Source organism: Epinephelus lanceolatus, chromosome 3 (genome assembly GCF_041903045.1).
Source record: "Epinephelus lanceolatus isolate andai-2023 chromosome 3, ASM4190304v1, whole genome shotgun sequence".
NCBI lineage: Eukaryota > Metazoa > Chordata > Actinopteri > Perciformes > Serranidae > Epinephelus > Epinephelus lanceolatus.
Window position 1 is genome coordinate 35,940,674 of NC_135736.1, and position 25,352 is coordinate 35,966,025.

Sequence of the window (25,352 nt, forward strand, 5' to 3'; positions counted from 1 at the left end):
GCACTCCGGCTTCCTCCCACAGTCCAAAGACATGCAGATTGGGGACTAGGTTAATTGATAACTCTAAATTGCCCGTAGGTGTGAATGTGAGCGTGAATGGTTGTTTGTCTCTATGTGTCAGCCCTGCGATAGTCTGGCGACCTGTCCAGGGTGTACCCTGCCTCTCGCCCGATGTCAGCTGGGATAGGCTCCAGCCCCCCTGCGACCCTCAAGAGGATGAAGCGGTTAGAAGATAAATGAACCTGAATTCTAGTAAAATCAGGAAAGGCTCTCTGATAAAGGTATGTTTTAAGAAGGGACTTAAAAGAGATCACTGACTCGGCCGACCTGATTTCCTCGGACAGACTATTGCAGAGCCTCGGGGCCCTGACAGCAAACTGTGTCCCCTGTAGCAAGTAGGTCCTAGCGTGTACGGGAGTGAGAGGTTGGAGATATCAGAGATCTTTTCTAAAACAAACTGGGGGACAGTGTGAAGAGGCTGAAACTGGAGTGATGTGATCACATCTCTTGGTTCTAGTTAAAAACCTTGCAGCTGAATTCTGTACAGTCTGGACTTGATTAATATATTTTTGATCCAGGAAAGAAGTGACCCAGGCACGAAGAAATGAAGGTGAGTAAAACGGTCTCGTCTTTAAAAGTTAAAATAGATATGTTTTAAAAAATATTTCTAAGATGATAAAAACATGATTGCAAAGTGAACTTACTTGATTAACCAACGCTGTGTGGGGGGGCCACATGCAGTATATTTACGGCCTGCAGACCAAATTCAAACAGCCTGCAGGCCACAGTTGGTCCCTGGGCCAGACTTTGAACATACCTGGCTTTAAGTGCAGACTTCACTGATTTAATCACCCACAATTCAGTGCAATACACACACTGTTGTCTTTTCAGCTGTTGACTAAAAAACAAAAATTAAATAGTTACTAAGTCTGAGATAATATTCAACCACATCATGATACAGAAATATGTGCTCTGGAGGGAGCCTAATCAAAATGCATTTTATTACTGCAGCATATCCATTAGGATAGAGGCTGTGCAGTGTCATGCCAAATATATGGGCTAACAGACTGGCTGAAAAAGAATAAAAGGCCTGTAAATAATGCCTAATTTATTTAGCGTCCTCAACTCCAGTCTCTACATGACAATGGGCACGTAGTAAATGCGACTGAAGTCCAGAGGGAGGAAATTTGGATTCAGCCCAAGACTGACCCCTACAGGCTTTTTTCTGACAAAATATCATAGCATACACATTTTTTAAGACAAGTGATTGGGAGTGTGTCTGCCGTGTCATGATCATGATGCTACTTGCAATTAGGGCTGCCACTAACGATTATTTTCATTGTCGACTACTCTGTCGATTATTTCTTCGGTTAGTCGACTAATCATTTCATCGAAAAATGTGTTAAAATGTTGAAAAATGTCGGTCTGTCTCACCCAAACCCCAAAATTACGTCATCTAATGTCTTGTTTCATACTCACACCAAAGGGTTTTAGTTCACTGTCACGGGAGAGTGTGTAAAGCTGCCAATATCTGAACGTAAGAAGCTGCAGTAAGAGTATTTTGGGGTACTTTTATAGTACTTTTCTATGAAAAATGACTCAAACCGATTAGTTGACTACTAAAATAGTCACCGATTATTTTAATAGTTGATTAGTCATCGATTAGTCGACTAATCGTGGCAGCCCTACTTGCAATGTGACATTACAACTGATGTACAACCAAAGCTAGTTGTCATATAAAGTATAAGGAAAGATTTATGTATTTTTAGGTCAGTCAGTCCTGCTGGTGTCTTTCCTTTCATTTTTGTATTTTTAGTTGTCAAGTATGTCGAGCTTTGGTATCAGGTTTACACAATATGTAACATGCAACAAAAGGATCTGCAAAATGTGGCAATGTAGTTTCACCAATAACATCAGTCAAGTTCATTGTTTTAGATTTATTGAGGAAGAAAAAAGAGACAGTACAAGCATTGTTTAATATTTTCATACAAAAACGTGTGTTGGTGAAGTGTGGGAAGAAACAGAAGCTCTAATCCATCCTGGCTTTCAGGGTTCGTGTGGTGATCTTGTCTTTCTCACTGCCAAAGAAAAGAAAAGGCTGTCACTTGCTGCAAACCTGTCATTCCACTCAACCTGTACATATTGTTCCTCTACTACTGTACTTACATGACGTGTACGACGACTCCCATACCAGACACTGCATCTCTATCAACTGCATTCAGCATAGCCTGGGAGATGGTCTCAAACAGGTCCTCTGGTTCCTGCATGATGGAAAACATTTCTCAAATAACCACTCATGACTTTTTATCTAAAGAATACCTGTGGTCAGAATGGCTGAACCCTTGTTAGACCTCACATACTGTACAATAGTAGGTCAGTCTCTAAAAACTAGCTTCGGTGGAGCAAATGTTTAAATAGACAGTAGATATTCCTGACAAGAGCAGCAGATTTATACTCCTGTATTGAAACTGTCACTTGTCAGCTGTACAGAGAAACTATCATGATCTTGTAAAAGTTATATCTGACAATTTTAGCAATACTACATATTAAAGGTAGTAGTATCTCCATTTACATGCACATAGCATAAATATACACACTCACACAATGATCCAGCAAACATCATGTAGCAAGCCACCTACAGGCATATGAGTAGGGAGTATGTATCTAATCTGAAATTCTGAGCCTATCCCAGTTGACATTGGGTGAGAGGCGGGGTACACCCTGGACAGGTCGCCAGACTATCACAGGGCTGACACATAGAGACAGACAACCATTCACACTCACATTCACACCTATGGCCAATTTAGAGTCACCAATTAACCTGCATGTCTTCGGACTGTAGGAGGAAGCTGGAATACTTTGAGAAATTCCGCTAACAAAGGAAGAACATGCAAACTCCTGCTCCCCCACCCCAGGTTCGAATCAGAAACCCTCTTGCAGTGAGGCGACAATGCTAACCACTGCACCACCATGCTGCTATTGTAATCAACCTTCTCCCAATACTCATTTATGAACAGAGCATGAGTGAATCATAATATAACTCACTGCTACCTGTGTTTGCTTTTAGTTCTGGCCACCTGCTGCTAACTGCTAACGTTAACTAGGTTTCCACCTGCTGATTTCAACGTGCATTAGTTGTTAACAATGTAGCAATATCAGGAAAAACCTAAGGTGCATCGCAGGTGAATTTACTCAACTTGACTACAAACATGTTTTCTATTGTGCCCCCCAGGACAACAGGACGCTGTTAATCTCAAGCCCTGCTTTACAACCATCAGTGATCGTCATCTTATTTGCTGATTAGGCCTATGGCAGTTAACGAGACGAATATTGGCCTATACTGATGTTAAACCAATAAATCAGTGCACCCCTACATCAAAGTGCCTTCAAACCTCACATTCGACTTACCATGTCTGGCTCCCACAAAGATTCACACATGCCATACATCTGCTCCGAGCAGGTGCCGCTCACAACGAAGTCTTCTGTCACCATGGGGCAGCCAATCAAATCCAAGGAGCAGATGAATGGCTCTGAGGTTTTGGGATCTAGTCCGGCAATCACAGGCTCGATGTAGTATGGGCCAAATCTGATGAGAGCATCACACATTAATCAGATTTTCTTTCACCGTCTATGAAAGTATTTATGTCTTCAGTGTGCAGCTTTATAGTTGGACAAGGGTCCTGTTTACATTAAAATGGATCTAAATCAAGTTTGGTGCACTCACCTCCTTTCATACAACAGGTTGGACACCATGCTCATGAAGGTCTTAGGCTTGATCTGGCGACCCTCCTTCAGCTCGTACAGGTTAAGTCTGAATTTAAGCCTCTGGGCTCTACACACGAAGCAAAGACATCCATCATTCCTAAGACACTAATCCTACTTTTCTAGCTTTGACTAACAGCATTACTAATACCACAGTTTCCCCAAAATAGTTAGTAATAAACGATTTGTCTCAATTAGTGTTATTCTTAACAATACATAAGATCCAAAAGTTGTCAAAAGCCAATTTGTAGAGCTCAAAGAACACCTGCCATCATGGCCCCGTTGGTTGTGACAGAACTGCTTTACTAGTTTGAGAGAAAGACATGGAGGTTAAGCACACTCACACTGTCTGAACATCAGTGGCAAGTCCAGCCAGCCCGATGTACAACTTATCTCCCATGGGAAACACCTTCTGGAAGTCTGTGGTGACCATCTGAGCCTGAATGCCAAATCTCCGGTCAGCTGCTATTGCCACACAGTTCTTCCCCCGCATGGCCATGACGGCCCCTCCGTTATAGGACATAATAGACTGGATGAAGAAGGAGAAAGGTTAGTCAGTAAGATCTGAAATGATTAGTGGATCAGTTGATAAGTCAATTAACAGAAAATGTATCTGATGGATCTATTAATTGTTAAAGTCTTTTTACTGCAAAAAGACAAAACAAGCAATTGAAATATGTAAATTTCAGCTCTTGACATGTTGATAAACATTTCTCACTTTTTTCTTTTGTTTCATTCCCCAAACAATCATGAGAAAATAAGTGGCACACTGTTTGACAATGACAATAATTGTAAGTTGACACCTTGCTATTGAGCAAAAAGAGGATCAACAATACTGGTATTAAAGGCAGAAATAAGAACCTCAATCACAGGACTGGGCTAACAATAAGGACACTGTCAATAAGTAGGTAACATTCAAATAATATTCAATGTATTTTTTGTTGTAATAGTAGAGTATTATGACTGAAATATATCTATTACCTCACATAATTCAGTTATTTCTAACCCATGTGTGTCAACATGGAGCAGTAGATTATAAAAGCTCATAGTGTAACAATCAAAGTAAGAGTAAAATGGAAGTATAATTATAGGACACAAACGGTGGACCAGTATCTGAAATATCCCGTCAGATATATTTCTAAATGCAATGATAATTAGGGGAAATCGTCGTTATTGAGCTTTTAAACCTGTTTTCTGTTGACAGTAGCTTTACATTATCCAACTGCTATTTAACTGTGTTAATTTGAAGCTCCAGCAAACCAGGGGGGACATTGTCTGATCAGATATTAACTGATGTTGGTACAACCTAAACTTACTTACAACTGTTTAAGGCTGCCTCTGTTGAAGATGCAAAATGTAATTAAGGAGGATTCCTGCACGGACAGAAAACCAGCGTACAAGATGCAACGTTAGCTAGCTCATGCCTAGCTAGGTAAGCTAAGTGTTTAGCTTTCCGTCTAACACCGGCTACTGTTAGTTAATTCTTCTGCATCGTTAGCTGAAATATTATTTACGCTAACGGGTTATCTAAGGAAATTATAGCGTTAAAATCGTTTTCAGAGGATATTAGCTAACTTAAACTTTAGTGAGCATACTAAAGATGTCAGTGAGCTAGCGTCCTAATATTAGCTTAGCCGAGCCACTGTAATTGTCAGCCTAATTTTAAACCATTTTACCACACAAACCACTCGCAAACAATATATGTAAGATGTTCTTACCATTGTGAAGGTGTTGTGGTATTTTCCTAGATCCTAAAACTTGTAAACGCCACTTCTTGGGATATTATAAGTGACTGTTTCCCAGAGTGACTACACGATTTAGAAACACAGTGGATGAGACTAGCATGATTGTACTACGTCAGCGCTTGCGCAAAAGGCCATTGGCTGGATCAGTGCAAAGCGCTGCTCTCATTGGAGGACATGGGCACTGGCGAGCGGTGCGTGTATAGTTTGTTCGAGGCGTGTTAAAGTGAAATTCAAACCGGCAGATTTCAGTTTCAGGTCTGAGGGAGACAATCACTAGGCTGGGCATGCAACCAAGGATATTTTTTGTTCCACCAACTGAATGATAATGCATGACAGTGACAAAAAGTTAAGGTATGTCCTGGCCTGCCTTCATATTGTTAAGATGGACAACAAACCATATTGGCTCAACTATAACCACCAAAATAAATAAACAATTTAAAGGGGAAGATCACCATCAGGAGTCAGGATGTACATTTTTTTTAAATCGTAGTGTTCCTGCTTCCAAAAAAGAAAATGTACCCAGACACTCAGAACATTCCTCTGGGTGCTCTCAGTGTCATCAAGTATATATTTCCCAATTCATCGTCTATGGAGCAGCTCCACACTTTATGCTTGATGACATCACTCTTACAAGATTATTTTTAGGGGTTTTTCCCTTTATCATAGTGCAGCTGGGGAGAGATACGAAAGTGGGTTGAGAGAGGGGAAATTACATGAAGCAAAGGGCTGCAGGTTGAAATCGAACTTGTGCCGCTTCGCCTATATCGGCGCACACTCCGTCAGGTGTGCTGGAGGCTGCCACGTCATCACAAATTTGAGTTTTATCACTCTAGATTTTGGATTTAGGATAGTTGTTCATCTTTAGACCATAGGAATAAAATATGGGTGTTGATATGAATATGTGTACATTTGAAGGTGTGTTTTATGAAGCAGTATCTGAACGACAGAGGATCCACACTAAAAACATACATTTAATGAAAAAAAAAAGCCAAAACAAATAATGGAGCTCAGGGAATATGTTTTTATTCAATTTTCCACTCACAGGACTAAGTAACATATATTACAAAAACCTTGTAAGATAAAAGCAGGGTCTATAATACTGTAAAAACTAAAACAATACACTGTACAAAGTTCAGATCTCAGAGACCTACTGGCTTTGAAGAACCACAAGAGATCAGTCACGATAGTCTGAAATATAAATTATGTCACTGTTATGGAAAGTAATTTACAAAATAAAATCCACTGGTAGGCATGGAGACATGTAGGTCCTTGTTTGAGCTCATGACAGACTCCCACCACACCAGCTATCTTCACTGTCTCACACATACACAGCTGCTTCAGTACATTAAAGGGACAGATAAAGGGGTGGGTGAAATTATCTCGCTAAGCCTTTTTAATCAGTTCAGTTTATTTGTATGACAAATGTGTTGTGTCTTCATCTCTTCATGAAGTTGTCCATTGTGGCTGTCGTCCTCTGAATGGAGTGGATGTTCCTCTTCACTCTGTCCTCTAATGACGAGGTGGCAGCACTCTCCAGCTTCATGTTACTGAAAGAGGAAAGGTGAGTGTTACTGGAGCTAAAGTGAAGTACGCAAGAAAGGTGAAAAGTGAAGACAACTCAGGAGGACATTATTTGTGGATTTAAAGGGTAACTTCAGTATTTTTCCATGTTTTTGTGTCCAAGTGACTAATGGGAACAAATATATTTGGAAATTGGTCCAGTATTGACACAGCAGCAGAACAGGCTGCAATGTAACTACTTGGTGCAACTGAGCACAGTCAATTTACATCCCTTTTCAGTGCATGTTTTTGCCACTGACAGGCTCAGATTCCAATGATGAGTGTCTGACAACAATATTGAAAGGATCCCTACAGAGACAGATCTCTTTATTAAAGAGTAAGATCCTTTTTGTTTAACCAGAAAGTGCTCCAAATTCACTGTTGTCAAAACCACCAGACTCCATTTAAATGAGCACTTATCTTATTATTGTAAAATAGACTTCATTCAAAGCTGAAAGAAACAAAATAAAATACACAAAAGCCATCTTCGTTCGCCTCCTCACTGTTCCAACAATCACCAATTTTGGTTTGGTTGAAATAAACCCTTAATTCACCCTGTTAGATGTGAAAATATGCTGGCTCCATATAGGCTAAAATTATTGTAAATTTCAGTGGAGTCTGGTGTTTCTCTTTGACAGAAAGGTTGACCCCTAAAAAGATCCATTTCATAAGTTGTCAGACACTTATTATAACAATCTGAGCCTGTTAGTGATAAAGCACTAAAAGGTCATGTTTATGCCACTTGTAAATTGATGATGCACAAATGCCCGCAGGGATTATTACACGCAGTCTGTTACGTTGCTGCCAAAACCGGACTACTTTCTGAAAATGGTTGCTCCCATTAGTCACACAGACACAAAAACATGGGAAAATAGGGTCCAGGTTGGAAAATACCTTTTAAGACAGAACAATAATCATGTCACACTCTTTCAATATCTGTGTCCATGTTGCTCAGAAACTTACTGAATGAAGCCAGCATGACGGTCATGCTTGACATTTTGTTCCCGCTGCTTCTCCTGCTCGTCTTGCCTCTTGTATCTCTTCACATTATTCTCCCTGTCCTCCTCCCTCTGCTTGGCCTGGCTCATCATCTCCTGCCTCTTACGCTCCAGCTCTTCTGCAGAGAGCTTCCTACATACGAGAGAAAAAAAAAACATGAGAAAAATGACTGAAATCCACTCAGTGTGGGTGGTGATTAGGACAATTCACTGAAAAACACATTACTATTCAAGAGGCATTTTCCTGATTAAACATCAAAGTAAGAATAAAAAATGACATGGAAGAGGAGTAATTTGAGATAGAAATGGTACAGCTAACCAACTATTTGATGGCAAATACCATGGCAGCAACATGACAGAGAGGATTCAAGGTTGAATACTGAAGAGAAACATTGTAATCTGAGGAGGAATGGGTGACTTCAGTCATTAGCAGCAAAACACGAATGCCATACTTCTATAAGCGAAGCAAGTAATGAATCTTAATCAAAATACTGTCCAAATTAGAATAATGCCATTAGCTAAACAATAGCCATCATTTACAAGTCCCTGTGAAGTCTTACTTGGACACATGGTGCCTCTGTCTCTGGTAACGCTCCTTCTGTGGACTGGAAGCTCTGGGCTCAACCTTCCTGTCTCCTCTGTGCGAGGAAGAGGAGTGGACGTGACTCTCCCTGTTGTTCCTGTGAGGCGATCGGGAGCGGCTCCTCTCACGGCGCCCTGAGTGATTGGAGGAAGCTGAGGACTGGTGATGTCTGCCAGCGGGGAACTGAGAGGGAAGACTTGATTGTTAGGACTTTAAGTGTCTGGCCCAGTGTGAGATTAATCGTTGAAACTGAAGAACGGATCATGTATACAATGCCATTCACAAGTTTGGAACTGCCTGCCACAAAAGCTTGATAGGTTGTAGAAAGTCCTCTTTACAAATAGATGTTACTTTGTATGAAGGACAACGTTGGTGTCTTAATTAAACTGGTTTTATTTCTATTAAAAGAGACATTATTGAAGAAAAGAAGAAAAACATCATAATAACTGATGATTCCAGACTTTTTAACAGCAGTGTATGCGTGATCAGAATAACAGTGGTATAATGAAATACTGCTTTGCTGCTCACTGACCTGTAGACCATAGCCCGGAACATGATGGGAACGAGATTTGGTGTCTGAAGATTCATCTCGTGAATGTGACCTAAAGAAAGATTACAGCTGATATTTAAACAGCTTGTTTAATTGCTCTACTGATTTAATTTCATCTGTGTGTGTGATATTTTTGCATTGTAAGTGTGCTTTTAAGTTTGAGCAGACACAAATCACACATGTACATTTACATACCTGTGTTTCTTCTCGTCTTCCTCATCTGAGCTCGAACTCCTCCTCTTGTACTTCCTCTCCTCCTTTCTTCTCTCTTTGTCTTTCTTCTCCTTTTTGTCCTTCTTCCTCTTCTTCTTCTTGTCTTTCTTGTCGAGATTTTGGCGCAGCTGTGAAAGAACTGACCAGTAAATTAAAGTGCATGACAATCTCCACCTCCTGACACTGTACCGCTTTTGTAACACAGCTGCAGTTGTCATATGTTCACAAAGTAAGTGGAAACATCACTGACAGATGCTTAGAAATAGCTGTAAATATCAAACATGAGTGAATTCGTTATTTACAGTAAAACAACTGAACAATTAAATAAAGCATCAAAACAGTTACACAGTAATTTTACCATTTCTTTAATTTTCTTCATCTTCACTGGATTAGTCAAGACCTCTCTCTTCTTTTCTTCTTCACGTTTCCTTTAAAAAATAACAAGACAAAACATAAATTAAACAATTTGAAACTTTGAGCATATTTTCAGGACAAATTATAGGAGATAAGTGACTTACTGACCTGATTTCAAACAGGGGATCTTCCCTGATCTTAGCAGCCAGGTCGAGGCTTGAGGCAGGAGCTGTGGGATTGAAAATGGACCCAGGCAGGAGGCCAGTCTCAGCTGATGGACCGCTCTCGGGCTCCTCGTATTGGTCGGTGATCTGCTTGTCAATGGGACGTCCCAGCAGGTACTCATCTCTGGACACCTGGCCAGCAGGGCCCTGGTACATCCAGTCCAGGCGGTCATCTTTCTTTCTGTCATCATAAAAAAGGTATGACTTAGACACTACTTTTGGACTTAAACTATAACACAACTTTCATGTTAATATCAGAGGACTAACTTGATGGAGCCAGCTTCCTCTGCAAATCTTGTTATCTCTTCTCGGGCTCGTTCCTCCTTCAGTTCTTTCTGGAGCTCCTCAATCTTCTTGCGTTCAGCCTCATGTTTCTGTTCAGCTTTCCAAACACGCTCAATATTTTTCATAGTCTGGGGATGCCAGCTCTTTTTCAAGTTCTGGCAGAAGACAAAATGGACGATATTTAGTGTCTTTAACTGTGGATACTATCAGGTACAAGATTAGGGGTACAAATTTGACTTGAAAGGGTTCAACTAACAGTATCAACCAAAAATTATTAACGTAAACAGAATGAGTATAAAATCTGACTGCAAACATATGAACACAAACAATTGATGATAATCTCCCGGGAATATATAACATCTTTTGCTATATTCGGCATGGTTATAATTTACCATGGAGCACAATATTTCAACAGAAATGTCAACTTTTAGTTGACTTTTACGTCTAGTTAATGCTTGCTAACATAAGCTAGCTAGATTAATTTACTAGCTACAAGCTAGTGAAATAGGAATTAAAACATAAGAATAAGATAAAACCAAAGGTAAAGTGAGTATTGCTGAACTGAACTGTGGCTCGTAACTATTACTTGTAGGTATTGATTTAAGCTTGAACAGCTATATAGACACCAGTAAGGAAACGAACATTTTAAAACACCTATATTCTGAATGGAGTTTGGTAATCATGGTCCCTAAGGAGATAGCGCCTATGAAGAAATAAGTTACTTACCAGATCGCCGCCTCCCATCTTGAAAAATTTGTTTTTTTTTTCAATCCAAAAAAAAAAAAAAAAATGGAAATAGACAAATCTGTCCTACAAGTGTGAAATATAGAACGACGAAAGTTCAACGCTAGCTAGAAAATGGAGCCACCGAGGCTCTTGTGTGATGTGTTTTGTACACTTCCTGTTTGTATGATTCACTTTCCGGTTCCAGCTGATGGTGCCTTCAGGTGACTTAAGGTCTTTACAGTACAGCTGTGTCTTCGTGAATAAAGCAGGCTACTAAATATCACTTAACAAAGATTTCTGTGGGGACGCAGGGGACACGCCCCTTCAATAATAACAACTTTATCTTGTCTTTTATTTTCACAAAATTTAAGACATTTAAGACAGCATAAATTGAGGCAGAAAATGTCCATATTGGTCCATAATTAATTCACCAGAATGCAGGAAACTGAGTGACTGAGGCTCAAAAAATTCTTTCGGAATCCTGACCATGAACGCAACAGTTTAATGTAAAACTTACATTAAAGAACTGAGCATATGACTGGATAAATGAGACTGGAGTTATATTCATACTGCACGATTTGTCTGAGAGATTTTTCAGTATAGTCTTTTTTCTGCTGGACACAAGGACCCCAGTAAGTTTAATTCATCAAGAATATTCTGAGTTTTTAAATTCCTTTTTCACTGTGGAGACATGCTAGAAAAACAGTCTTCTTCCCAGTTCAATGTAACAAAGTGTAGTAATTGATATACAAATAGTCATTTGGGGGTGAAGTATTCCTTTAACGAAGCTGTTCCTACCATACTATGGCCTTAAAGGTCTAGTGTGTAGGCTCTAGTGGCATCTAGCAGTGAGGTTGCTGGACTTAAACTTCACTTGTGTGCCAAAATTGTAGGACGGTGATACTCAACTTATTGCCCATGGGCCAAGTCCAGCCCCCAAAAGGATGCTTGATACTTCATTTTCTAATTCACAACGACAATAAATTGATTAAAACTGGGATTTTTTTGTACTTTAAATATCAATTCAGTGCCAGAGTGCATGAAAAAGCATCAAAGTAGAGCTTGTTATCAAAGACAGTGCCAGGAGAGAATCCACTGGACCCCTGACAGAGGTCTGGTCTATGCCCCTAATGTTCTCCGTTCCTAGAAACGCCCCTGTGTACACGTGCCCTGTATGTGTCTTCTGTGTCTGGCACTTTGCCTCCTTTCATTTTGCAAAATTGGCCTCCTTGCAAAGCAAGTTGAGTATCTCTGGTGTAGGAGAACTACGGTCATTGCTGCGAACACGAAATGGCCCTATTTAGAGTCAGTGTTTGGTTTGTCTGTTCTGGGCTACTGTCGTATCCGCTTCATACGTAGATATAAGTGGCTCATTGTAAGGTAACAAAAACACTACGATTCACAGTTTCAGGTGATTATACACTAATGAAAACATAGTCATAAATTTCTGCCACTAGATGCCCCTACACACTGGACCTTTTGTGAGAACATATGTTATTAGTGACTACAGAGCGGTTTGTCCTTTGTAGTTTCGGGTGTAGGATTTATAGGCCTGAAGAGGTGAAAGTAGCTAGTATTTCTAAAGAAAAACCCTTACAGAACAGTCTGTGCTGAAGAAAATGTGTGTGTGTGTGTTGCTAAAATTGTTTTAATTCATTTTTTCCCTCATCTGTCTACACTGAATACCTCATAACGCCTCAGCGGAAACAGGATTATAGAATTTTTTTGCAGATGTAGTTGATAAAACTAAAACAACTGAAACCTTGATATAACAGTGTTCAGACGCTTTGCTATGACACTTTAAATTTAGCTCATGTGCCTCCCATTTCTCTTGATCAGCTTTGAGCTGCTAGTACACCTCAACTGGAGTGCACCTGCTTATTCAATTAAATGGACATAATTTTGAAAGGCACACGTCTTATACAGTACAGGCCAAAAGTTTGGACACACCTTCTCATTCAATGCGTTTTCTTTATTTTCATGACTATTTACATTGTAGATTCTCACTGAAGGCATCAAAACTATGAATGAACACATGTGGAGTTATGTACTTAACAAAAAAAGGTGAAATAACTGAAAACATGTTTTATATTCTAGTTTCTTCAAAATAGCCACCCTTTGCTCTGATTACTGCTTTGCACACTCTTGGCATTCTCTCCATGAGCTTCAAGAGGTAGTCACCTGAAATGGTTTCCACTTCACAGGTGTGCCTTATCAGGGTTAATTAGTGGAATTTCTTGCTTTATCAATGGGGTTGGGACCATCAGTTGTGTTGTGCAGAAGTCAGGTTAATACACAGCCGACAGCCCTATTGGACAACAACTGTTAAGAGGAGACTGCGCGAATCAGGCCTTCATGGTCAAATAGCTGCTAGGAAACCACTGCTAAGGAGAGGCAACAAGCAGAAGAGATTTGTTTGGGCCAAGAAACACAAGGAATGGACATTAGACCAGTGGAAATCTGTGCTTTGGTCTGATGAGTCCAAATTTGAGATCTTTGGTTCCAACCGCCGTGTCTTTGTGAGACCCAGAAAAGGTGAACGGATGGATTCCACATGCCTGGTTCCCACTGTGAAGCATGGAGGAGGAGGTGTGATGGTGTGGGGGTGTTTTGCTGGTGACACTGTTGGGGATTTATTCAAAATTGAAGGCACACTGAACCAGCATGGCTACCACAGCATCCTGCAGCGACATGCCATCCCATCCGGTTTGCGTTTAGTTGGACGATCATTTATTTTTCAACAGGACAATGACCCCAAACACACCTCCTGGCTGTGTGAGGGCTATTTGACCAAGAAGGAGAGTGATGGAGTGCTGCGGCAGATGACCTGGCCTCCACAGTCACCGGACCTGAATCCAGTCGAGATGGTTTGGGGTGAGCTGGACCTCAGAGTGAAGGCAAAGGGGCCAACAAGTGCTAAACACCTCTGGGAACTCCTTCAAGACTGTTGGAAAACCATTTCAGGTGACTACCTCTTGAAGCTCATGGAGAGAATGCCAAGAGTGTGCAAAGCAGTAATCAGAGCAAAGGGTGGCTATTTTGAAGAAACTAGAATATAAAACATGTTTTCAGTTATTTCACCTTTTTTTGTTAAGTACATAACTCCACATGTGTTCATTCATAGTTTTGATGCCTTCAGTGAGAATCTACAATGTAAATAGTCATGAAAATAAAGAAAACGCATTGAATGAGAAGGTGTGTCCAAACTTTTGGCCTGTACTGTATATTCAGAATTATAATAATAATTGTGTACATAGTCAATTTTGTATTGAAATCATGCACAGTCTGGTATCTAAAATATGATACAAACATTTACAGGCTCTAAAAGTCACCTCTTCTTCTCCTACCACTACTGCTACTAATGAGTGAAAATGAAACAGCTCAGAATAATTGACAGTTAGAACATGGTTGGTAAATAAATGTTCAACATGGACACAGAATATAGTTTTTTATTTGAAGGACAATAATAGATTAAATACAAGTTATTACACCATGATAATTAACTTATTAAAGGTTTTAGAACTTGTTTTCTTACAGTCGACTAAAACATTTTCTACAGCAACCAATTAAAACAAAAGTTGTTCATCTTGTTCTACTGACCAACATAAAGGAAGGCTATCAAAACTGACATCAACAGAAAATAATAATAATAATAGTCAATACACAATAATTGACTGTTTAAGCACGGTCTTCCATTTCTTATCTTCTATACATAAATACAGCAATCGTGAGCCTCCAGTAATGCAAGCTCCCTAACATATAGAAGTCTCAGCCTAATGCCTGTGATGGGTTACATACATCCTAAAGGTTTTAAACTGTGAAGCTGCTCATACTGCTTGCTACAGAACTATTGATCACATATTATTGATTATGAAACTATTCCAAACAAGTAACCTAAATAAATTCTGATGCTTGTGTTGTTCAACTGTGTTTTATTTCATGAACTAGACTAGACTGCTGACACAGTTGCTCTCTGCACGTGATTCAGAGTGAAATGGGTGGAAAAAAATGTTTTGTTAGACGAGTTGTCAGTGAACTTGGAAAAACTGCAGACACACCTACAGCTCTTAATAAAATGTGTTGAGAGATAAGCCCTTCACACCATGTTTGTTGATGATTGGGACGATGGCCTGATCCAACACGCAAATGGTTATCGAGCTGATCATATTTGGAAGAACTGTATTAACCTACTTAATGAGGTACACCTGGATAGTATTGGCAGGACAACCTTCTGCATCCACCACTGCCTGAACCGTCTGAGGTATGGATTTAAGGGACGTACCTAGAATATTTTCTGCTGCACATTTATGATATGAAAAGCTGTACGCAACTTTTGGCAGCAGAGGGCAGCAGAAAGAACTGTACATACAACACTGGCATATAGTATGATTTAGGATAGGGTGCTCTACACTTTTTATAAGTGTTGCTTGACAGAAATGAGGTATTTTCAACAGAATAAAGTGTCGCTGGACACTTTCCTTTCATGGCGTGCACCTGGACAATTTTGTTGAATCGCTGACATCATATTTTGTCGTGCAATGTGATTTCGTAGTCACGAATCTCCTTGTCCATGTCCTGCACTGATCACCTCCTTTTCTTGTGCTCCCGTTATCTGCTCAGTGGAAGGAAGTTTATAATCTCTTCCTCTTCACACTCACGGATTTCATCCAATCCCTCCATTATCAGAATGCAAAAGTAGGATACATATAATGATCGGGATGATCTAATGTAACTAAAGAAGTCAGCTGTAGGATAGCAACTGAACCCTTTCGCCAACGTTGTGCAGCTCTATAATTTCTGTCGAGTGACGCTTATCAAAAGTGTCAAGCACCCTTTCATAAATCAGGCTTAAAGGACAGGTGTGTAAGATTTAGGGGGATTTTGTGGCATCTGGTGGTGATGTTTGCATACTGCAGCCAGCTGAAACTTCTCCCGGTTAGAATTCATTCGATGTTTGATGTTCAGGAAGTTTTTACCGGGAGCTGAATTATCTGCAGAGAATTCTTATTCTCCAAAACAAACCTAGTGATAAAAACTTGTAAAAACTCTGAATAAAGCGGTTTCACATTACAAATCAGTGTTTCTCAGATGCAGTTCGGCTATCTAAGACAGGCACCTGCTAATGCGTGCTCACCTTTTTCTCTGATAACTTAAGATCTAGACATTCACGGAGGTTTTACCATGAGTCGAATTACCTACAGAGGTCTCTTCCTCTTCAAAACAACTGGTGGTTTAAACCAGTAAAAACTCTGAATAAAGCAGTTTCACATTTTAAAAAATCAGTGTATTTCCGACGCTGCTCGTCACTGAGGGGCTGCTAACTACGGTGGCTGGTGCGAAAACTGGAATGGCCCTATCTAGAGCCAGTGTTTGGTTTGTCCACTCTACTTTAGAAACATAGCAGTGCAACATGGCAGACTCCACGTAGAAAAGGACCTGCTCCCCGTGTAGATTTGAATGGCTCATTCTAAGAAAACAAAAACACGATACATATCTCCAGGTGATTATACACTAAAGAAAACGTACTATATTTCATTTCTGCCGATATATCCCCTTAAATCTGACACACTGGACCTTTAAAGATGTCGATGTTGATGAGAGTCGTGAGACCAAACCGAAACAGTAGAGTTGTGGGCCAGAAAACTATGAGTTGAAATTTGCTGAAACATATAATATACTCAGAGCTGCAGAGTTGATCGATAATTCTCAGTGAGATCATCACTATGAGTGAGTAGTTTGATCCATTGCTAATATAAAAAAAATGATTATTGCAGCTTCAAATCTTTGGACTGCAGAGTCCACAGGAGTAAACTACCTCAGTAAGTTTCATCCAACACCAGCAGGCTGTAGTGTCGACAGGGTGGACCTGTTGGGTCGTGTTTATACCAGATATGATTGTTTGTCATCAGCATGTAGCATCAGACACTTTATTCATTTGTCCAGGCAGCATTTTCTCTCCATGTCCATCTTTGGTGATCATGAAGCTCAGCTTTACCTTCTTGTTCTCACCTCCCAGGACTGGAGGGCATCACTGTCCTCAGCGGCTCTGACTACTTTTCATTGTTCAGGTTCAGTTAGATGTGATCGTAACTTTTTCACACCATTGTCACACTTAATGTTTTTTTGCATCCAGTAGCCTGAACCACAGTTCACATTCTCCTACTGTATAATTATACGCATTAATAAGTGTTTTGCCATCAGTGGCAACAGCAACACACCATTTTTGGTGCCTTTGTAGTGCATGGTTTTCCCATTTCTTATATTATACTATACTATATAATATAACATCATTATCAACATCATAGCATGCTGCCACAGCACAGTGTTATTGTGTGTCGTACTTTCATTTCTTTCTGTAACATTTTAATTACTTACATACCAACTAAACACACACACCCAGTTTGTGGCATGTACTGTCAACCATCCAAACTGCTACTGACCTTTTCAAAATGACAAAAGGCTGTTTTATATTCCAGTGTCTTATCACAACTTGCACAGTAGGCTACACACATATGGTGACAGTCTGAGACAAAAACAAAACTGTCTCCCTTTCTCTGTTCAAAAGCACGCTGCCTTTGAAACAGGTATATTAAACTGTGTTAGAGACAAACGTTTCTCCAACTCCTGCAGTAACACATTTGATTCATTTTTCGTTGTAAACAAGTTAACAAACCACCTTCAGTTAATCTCGTCCCAGGCTCTTTGTCTACTGGTCGTAGTAGCTCTAGCAGCGATGGAAGTCCAGCAACAAGCTGTAGCTTTAGCTCGGTTGCCTCCTTAGCCACCTTTCACTTTAAGTAAACAGAGGAATGTTTTATCCACAGAATTAATAAAATTCCTGTTTTTTTTGTCTGTGTGTTATAACATTTAGATTATCACTGAGTTATCCCAGTTGATAAATTCACAGGACCACGGACAAACACTTCCTGTTCCATCCAACTTTTATCCGTACATGTTTCTCCAAACCTTTTTTCTATTCTCTATTCTATCGTAAAACTATGACACCTCTATGACAGAGATATGTCAACCTTTAACTGCAGAAAATTCTTCTGAGAGTGATGAAATTAGCCAGACTGCCCTGTCACGCTGGAGACCGAGGGGTCTGTCTCACATTTCAGCTTCAGCGGGGGCTCTATGGTGTCAGAGGCAGACACATTGGAGGATGACTGAGGAGGTGTTGGTGTATCAAAGCCCTTATCCATCCTCCCGTCTCCATTCACCCTCTCCTCCCCATGTCCTGGTGGGGACTCATGTGTGCGCATGTGCTTGGCCAGGTGGTCATTGCGCATAAACACTCTAGGGCACAATGCGCAGCTAAACTTTTTAGCACCAGTGTGGGTCTGAAGGTGGCGCTGCAGTTCATCAGAGCGTGTGAACCTCTTGCCACAGAAAAGCCAGTTGCAGACAAACGGCCGGTCCCCGCTGTGCCATCGTAGGTGAGCCTTCAGGTGGGAGGTCTTGGCGTAGGCCTTACCGCAGCCAGGGATGTGGCAGTTGTGCATGTGCTTCCTCCTGCTGTCATCAGTGCTCTGGCCCAGCTGTTCAGCATGGACGCAGTTAGGGCAGCGACATGCAGTCTGACCAGCACCTCTGGAAGAGGATCGGCGCTGCGGCTTGGGCCGGGCTGAGACAGTGCTCTCCTGTGGTTCCTCTAAGGAGAACGGTTCTTGCTGTAGCATTTCAGGGCCCAGTGGCTCCATCTTGAAGCCATCCTGAGGGAAGAGGTGAGATGAGTGCGAGGCTGGAGCGAGTTGAGCTGGAGGCAGGGTGCACAGCTGCGGGTCAGATCCGTAGGGCCCTAAAGAGTGCTGCAACCCCATGGAGCTCCCTGGACTCACTGGAGGCAAGCCGACACCCTGCCCCGTCTGCAGGTCTATCCAGCTCCCCGGTTGGACGTCCCTGTGGAGGTCCCACCAGGAGGGGATGTTCATGTCTTCTGAGCTGCCACTTGGTGGTGCTGTCCGTAACCAAGGCTCGTAAGGGTGGGCCATTAGGGAAGCTGGTGTAGGTGCAAGACTGTTGATGAGGTCGGCAGCTCAAAGTGTTCACTATCTTTTGGGTAACGCTGAGAAGATTAGCACATGGTGGGATGGTGATGTGTTGAAAAAACCTGCAGAGAGAAAGAACAAACTGTTATCTCCTTAAATCTGGTATCAGCTCAAACTTTCTCACTCAGTTGCATTTTTTCAGTGACTTCAGTGAACCACATGACTTTGAAGTCTTGAGGTCATTTTTTTTCAAGTCTGAAAAGCTTTGAAATTACTCGGCTTCTGCTGATCTAACGTTTCTGAACTTCAGAAGTGCAGACATTCAGGTCTAAATCCTCCTGTCTACAACATTTAAACCCAGAGCACACCTCCTTCATTGCCATGGATACTGCAGTTCTCACGCTGCGTGGCCGAGGAGACAGAAGAGAGGGGGAGACAGACGTGTCCAGGCAGAAGCCTGCCACATGCATCCGCTGCCAGGTACTTCCCATGGAGGACAGTCAAAGACAAGCGCAAAGAAAACAACATCATCAGCCCTGTGCAGAGGCAGAGGCAGAAGCAGCAGTGGGGGGAGGGACGAGAGTGAAGGGGAGTGTTGACAGGGGAGCAGTTTGGTAAAGGAAGAAGTTCCAGGGAGGTATGGCTGCAGGCCAAAGTCTATTTGTACGTCTCTGAGGTTTGTGGAGATGAAACCTGGCAGACTGGAGAACCTGTTTTTTTATGAATCACACATGATTTACAACAACAGCCCTCCAGGCAAGTTACAAAAGGAGCCCCATAAAACGGCCCGCCTCTTACACACTGGCGGCAGAACGCATCAACAGTTGCAGACTGACGGCATTCAGGAGCCTGAGAATAGGAGACCAACAATGACATGAGAACAATTACTTTATGTATATAATTATGGGCACACGCTCTGAAACAGCATCCTGTCCCCACTCCAGGTATGTGCACACCTCAACATCGTCAGTCATTCAGCAGGAGGAGGGGCTCTGGTTTACAGAGGTGGCACAAAGCTTGTTAAAGTTGGACAAGTCTGTGGAAATTTATGACAAGAAGCTGCTAGCCATCAAGACCTGTGCTTGGCTCCGAACATGTCCTAGCCCCAAACAATCTTGTTGACTTCCACCACACCCCCATCCTCGAACATCTACAATTATCTTTACGGCAGGAAACAGTAAAGAAGGCTGAAGCTTGAGAGGCTGGTATCTTGAGATCACTTGTTGTGAAACCATATCGGACATACCAAACTGCAAAAGGTCGCCCAGAAACAAGAGGTCAACTTCCAGTGGAAGACATACATCCTGTCTGATATTCATTAGAGACGGGTGGAGCGTGCACGTGGTTCAGCATACAGGTGGTGTCACTCTGACTGACAGTGAAGGATCCCTTCAGTAGATCTCAATTTGTTGAGTCAATACAGCCAAACCAAGAGGATTACACGTCCTCCTCAGAGGTTCAGTCAAAACCACTCAGAGATGCTTTTGAGTCGCAATGAAATCGTAAAGCAATTAGTTTGGAATTCCCTAATGAAAGGTCTGGTGTTAAAGGTCAAGCTGATTTATTTCACGTCGGCCTGGAGCCAGAGCTGCTGCTCTGTAATTTTTTGGGAATGCGACTCAGACGCACGACGGAATGGTCCCCCCAACTCCGCTCTTACTGACATAACCGTAAACAAACGAAGACAGCGCCATCCTCCTCCGGTCACCAAAGCGCTGGGAGTGCTGTGAGCTCCTGAGGGAAACAGCTGGCACAGGGGGGCCCTCAGGGGGGGCGGCAGCCTGGGGGGAGGAGGATGGTACAGAGCAATGACAGAGCTCTGGTCATAAAACTTGCCCGACCAAGACCCAGCAAAGCCCCCAGTTTACAAGTCTGCCATTGGGAAGAGGCGCAGAGAGGGAGCGAAATTAAGTCTGCATTTTTAATGCGAAAACACGACAATGGATGCAGTTCTCTTGAGTTTTAACAATCAGTTTTGTACACTTTATGTTCTTTTTTGTTTCCATTGGATGACCTAATGATCAGGATATTCCAACATAAGCGTTCCCTTTTTTAATCTGCTAGTTTAAACTTTTGTGTAAGTACAATTTAAGGTCCATTTTCCAGAATAATTCACAGGCCCAGTTTAATCCTCATCCTGCCCACCACCATGTCTCCCATCCTGTCTCCTCCCAGACGTTGAATAACGGTTAAAGCAGTAACGCTGACTGTCTGTGGACACTCCAAACAAACCACTTTGGGTCAAATGGCGTTTTACAAGTAGTTTGTTGTAACCTGCTTGGAGGACAAGATGGATGGAGTGGAGCCCATCAGTAGGGGCAGGGGTCAGGTCAGTTGTTAGAAGAGTGAACCACGATGAACTTCAAATGCTTTTCTGTCAAAATCTAAACTTTTTGACCTTTGCTCAGTGAACATGTGAACTTTAAACATAGAAAAACAAACACAAGAACTGGTGTTACGCCCAGTGACCAGTCTGACCCCAGACTGGTAAAAATCTGAATAAGGAGCAATGAAACTGACTCTATATTCAAATGTATAAAATGCTATGACTTGATTTTAAATTTAAACGTCATCTGCACACCTGAGTGAGGAGTCAGGTTTATGAGATACAGAGCTGGAGATGGAAAGTGCATGTCTGCTAATCGGTCCCTCTGCACATTGACTGTATGATTAAGTGCTGAGATAGTTTAGATATGGATGACAGCTTTACATCCTCAGTGATTTAGGAGTGCCAGTGTCGTCTGCTACATATTTTACTATGATAGATATATTGCCTTTCTCATGACAACAACTTTATGTGTGTTTTTGTACCCTTTTCTCTCCTCTAAGTGGATGCACTCAGTTATAACAAGTTTGACACTCCTTATTTACTACTAAAAATGCTGCTAAAGGTTTCAAAAGCTGCTTTTGCTGCAGTTTTGCTTATTTATGTTGTTTCAGTATGTCTGATTCAATGGATAAGTAGATTAAATATCATAATACAGACATGATTTTAGTTAAAATGAGACGCACACAATGTGACACCTGTTCAGGTTTGCAAAAAAGTAGAATTTTGATTTACTCTAAAACATGTAAAAATACTGCAGTGATGGAAAGTTAGTTAAAACATTTACTAAAGTAAAAATTTGAGGTACTTGTAGACTTCACTAACATACAGCATATATAATGTATGATAAAGTACATTTTACTTTTCTTTACAATCTAGTTCCTTTTCCGTTTTAAGTGTTACAGACAGAACTTATAGTGAGTTCATAAAAAATTATGTTGTTTAGGATGAATCTACCCGACTGTATATGAAGTACAGTTAAAACTGCTTCACCTCAACCAATTACAACATTTAAGTACCACTTATATATTAAATGTAATAATAATTCAATGATACAATAATTTAACACTGATATGGGCCGTTCTGCATATTGGTACTTTTCATTTTCATACTTATGTACATTTTGTTCCTAATACTTCTATGCCTTTACTTGGTGAAAGTTTGAATGCATGACAAGTATTTTACTTTGTTGTATTATTTCTTTTACTGAAGAAAAGAATTTGAATACTACATATAAAGTTTATCTTATAAAGACCTGCACTTGATCAGTCGTCAGTTAAGTCATGCGTTTTTTAATTTAAATCCTTTATATACAAACAACATTGATCAAAACTCAAATCAGACAGTCCAGATTGATGTGCAAACACATTAATTTAATGGATATTATATTTAACTAACCCCGTCATGTGTACTTTTTAACCCATCTTATTTCAAAATCTATTTACTTCAATATTGTCTTTTATTGTATAGTACTGGAAATCTGTCATTATTCTCCAGTTGTTTGACAGAGTCCCTGTGGCGTGTCCCAACAGCAAACATGAAAATATTATAGTTTACTTGACAGGAAAATAGGGGAGCAATGACATTAGACCAAAATTCCAAATTAACAGCAACAGTGAATGGCAGCAAATTTCCTCAACAGCATTCCTGCTCAGATTTGATTCATTTTTCATTAAAAATATACAGGTGCGATTCCCCATAATCTAATTGTATTCTTGTGAAACATTATCTAAACTAGGATTTTAAGAGAGAAAACCTGCATCATTATTTGTATCTGAGTAAACACCACACAGGCTACATCACACTGACACTGGCCCTTCAGGTCAGCCTGTTGACTTTCTGCTATAACCCACACTTTGATTATATCATATACCTGAAAATCTGGACTTTATATTCTTATATTCTAAAACTTAGTCGAGTTTTATCTAGACAGCTAATACTGAACTATCTTAACCCAATGACAGCTTTAATCCTGGAGTCCTGACTGTTTTTGAATACTTTTGATTTTGCCTCTACATACCACATGAATACCACACCAATGTTTGGTATCTTTTTTTCAGCACAACATCACATATATAACTCGATAATCACTTTTTAATCGACATACTGGACCCCAGAACACAAGTTAACTTAAATACAGCAAACAGGAGAAGAATAAAACATAATTTATAAATAATAAACGACATTTTTAGGTTATATTGCAGCTGTAATGGCCTCTGAAGTAAATGTATATATTTTTAATTATGTTCAAATTAATTGAGTTTTAGTGTGTATGTTGTATCTACTAAATTCTACTAAATTGACTTTCTGTTGATTTTTCTTGTCTGCGTTCAATGTGACATAACTTTGATTTCTCATAAATCGACTCACAGTTCCCTGTCGATGACTTTGAAGCCTATAAGATGTTCCTACAGTTTAATAAATCATTAATATAGCAATTTCCGGTAATGTTAATGAAGGTTATTTATATTCCATATTATGTAAACAGATAGGACTATGAGGCTTAAGGTAAGTGGCAGTGATAGCAAATTAAATCTCCTGAGTTACCTGTTTGTCCTTGGAGCTGCTGCTGTTGTTATTTTCTTTTAGGAATAAAAGCACCCTGGTTGGAGAAACTTAGTCTCGGCTCAGCTCTACTGTTTCTTCCCTTCGTCGATACACAGAAAAATAATATCCTCATCATATTTCATCTGATTTTCTCCATCGCGAGCGGTCCAAGTGAGGCAGAATCGGCGTTTTGGCGCACAGGTAAGCAGCACTGTGAGTAGTGACAAACTTTATGATAGGCTGTGCGTCTTGAGTCTATGCAGGCTCCGCCCTCTGCTGCTGTGTTGTCTGCCCCTCTCAGGATGCGCCCTCCTCGGCTGGAGGTGAGGAAACGGCTCGCTTTGGGAAAAAACGCGGATCAATCGGGCTGTTCATCAGAGCTGCAAAATATCAGAAAGTGTAGTCTGGGTTACTATCAAAAAAGGTTCCAGTTTTAGTCCACTGTTTTTTCCCCCACAATTTATTTTCTTTTTCTTTAATTTTAATAGAGCAAAATGAGATTAGGCTATTGATAATTCCACTCATTTATTGCCCCAGCTACAGTGCAGACAGATGTATAAAAATATAAATCATAATAGTACATACTCAAATACTATTCTTCCATACAGTACTTCTGCTCCTCTGTAGGGAAATACTTTTTACCTCACTACATCTATTTGAAAGCTGTAGTTACTAATTATTTCTTTTAGTTTAAGATTTTGCAGACAAAACATGATCAACTCATCAGAGGTGGGACCAAGTCATTGTTTTGCAAGTCACAAATTAATCCCAAGTCTTTGCTTTCAAGTTCCAAGTCAAGACTGACCAGTGCCAAGTCAAGTCCCATGTCCAAAACTTTGAATTTTGACTCTCAAGAAAATCATAATGTGCTCTTCACCAAATGTAATGTAATTTTAACAACAGAGTAAAACTATTTTAAATTTACTAAGATCATAAATGCTAAAAAATTTACTTATTTGTTAAAATAACTTTGCTGGAAGTTGCTGCGTCTCTGTCTGTAATTTTTTACCTACACATTTTGTGTAGTGCTATTCGGGGGTTTTTAGCTGATAACTGCATAGTTTTTGTACTCATACAATATGATCTTTGGTATCATTTTTTCGAGCTGCCGCTCAGTAACGTAACATTAGTTCTTCATGCTTCTGTCCTGAAACTTGACTAGATGGTGTTGGACTGGTTTAAAACAAAATGGATCATCTGGGGAATTAACTTGACTTGCTTGGGATTGAGTAGCTTTATTGTTAGTTCATTCAGGAAATGAATTGATCCGTTGCACACTTTTTTAATAACATACGTTTGTATAATCTTTGGGCTGGGGGGAAGGTACCAAGAATTTTCAAGTCCAAGGGAAGTTACGAGTCATTGGTGCTGACGTCCAAGTCAAGTTGCAAGTCTTTTTGTGATTTTCTCAAGCCGAATCTTAAGTCATCAAATATGTGACTCGAGTCTGACTCAACCCCAAATCATGTGTCTTGAGTCCAAACCTCTGAC

The 25,352-nt window shown here is 40.5% G+C and overlaps 3 protein-coding genes across 3 annotated transcripts; all 3 read right to left on the reverse strand.

Annotated features, from left to right (window-relative positions):
* Positions 1-1,922: 1,922 nt before the first annotated feature.
* On the reverse strand, positions 1,923-5,615 carry psmb3 (proteasome 20S subunit beta 3). The gene is made up of 6 exons (XM_033623482.2): positions 5,481-5,615; positions 4,107-4,291; positions 3,725-3,832; positions 3,409-3,586; positions 2,167-2,261; positions 1,923-2,078 (listed from the first exon to the last, which is right to left on the reverse strand). Exons 1-6 carry the CDS (start codon positions 5,481-5,483, stop codon positions 2,030-2,032), a joined length of 618 nt encoding a protein of 205 aa, XP_033479373.1. The 5' UTR covers positions 5,484-5,615; the 3' UTR covers positions 1,923-2,029.
* Positions 5,616-6,514: 899 nt separating this feature from the next.
* cwc25 (CWC25 spliceosome associated protein) lies at positions 6,515-11,164 on the reverse strand. Its single transcript, XM_033623368.2, has 9 exons — positions 11,001-11,164; positions 10,257-10,429; positions 9,934-10,170; positions 9,770-9,839; positions 9,394-9,539; positions 9,181-9,250; positions 8,626-8,831; positions 8,031-8,198; positions 6,515-7,054 (listed from the first exon to the last, which is right to left on the reverse strand). Exons 1-9 carry the CDS (start codon positions 11,016-11,018, stop codon positions 6,943-6,945), a joined length of 1,200 nt encoding a protein of 399 aa, XP_033479259.1. The 5' UTR covers positions 11,019-11,164; the 3' UTR covers positions 6,515-6,942.
* Positions 11,165-14,433: 3,269 nt separating this feature from the next.
* Positions 14,434-24,063, reverse strand: sp6 (Sp6 transcription factor). The gene is made up of 2 exons (XM_033623617.2): positions 23,862-24,063; positions 14,434-19,110 (listed from the first exon to the last, which is right to left on the reverse strand). Exon 2 carries the CDS (start codon positions 18,989-18,991, stop codon positions 18,065-18,067), a length of 927 nt encoding a protein of 308 aa, XP_033479508.2. The 5' UTR covers positions 18,992-19,110; positions 23,862-24,063; the 3' UTR covers positions 14,434-18,064.
* Between the last annotated feature and the right edge of the window lie 1,289 nt (positions 24,064-25,352).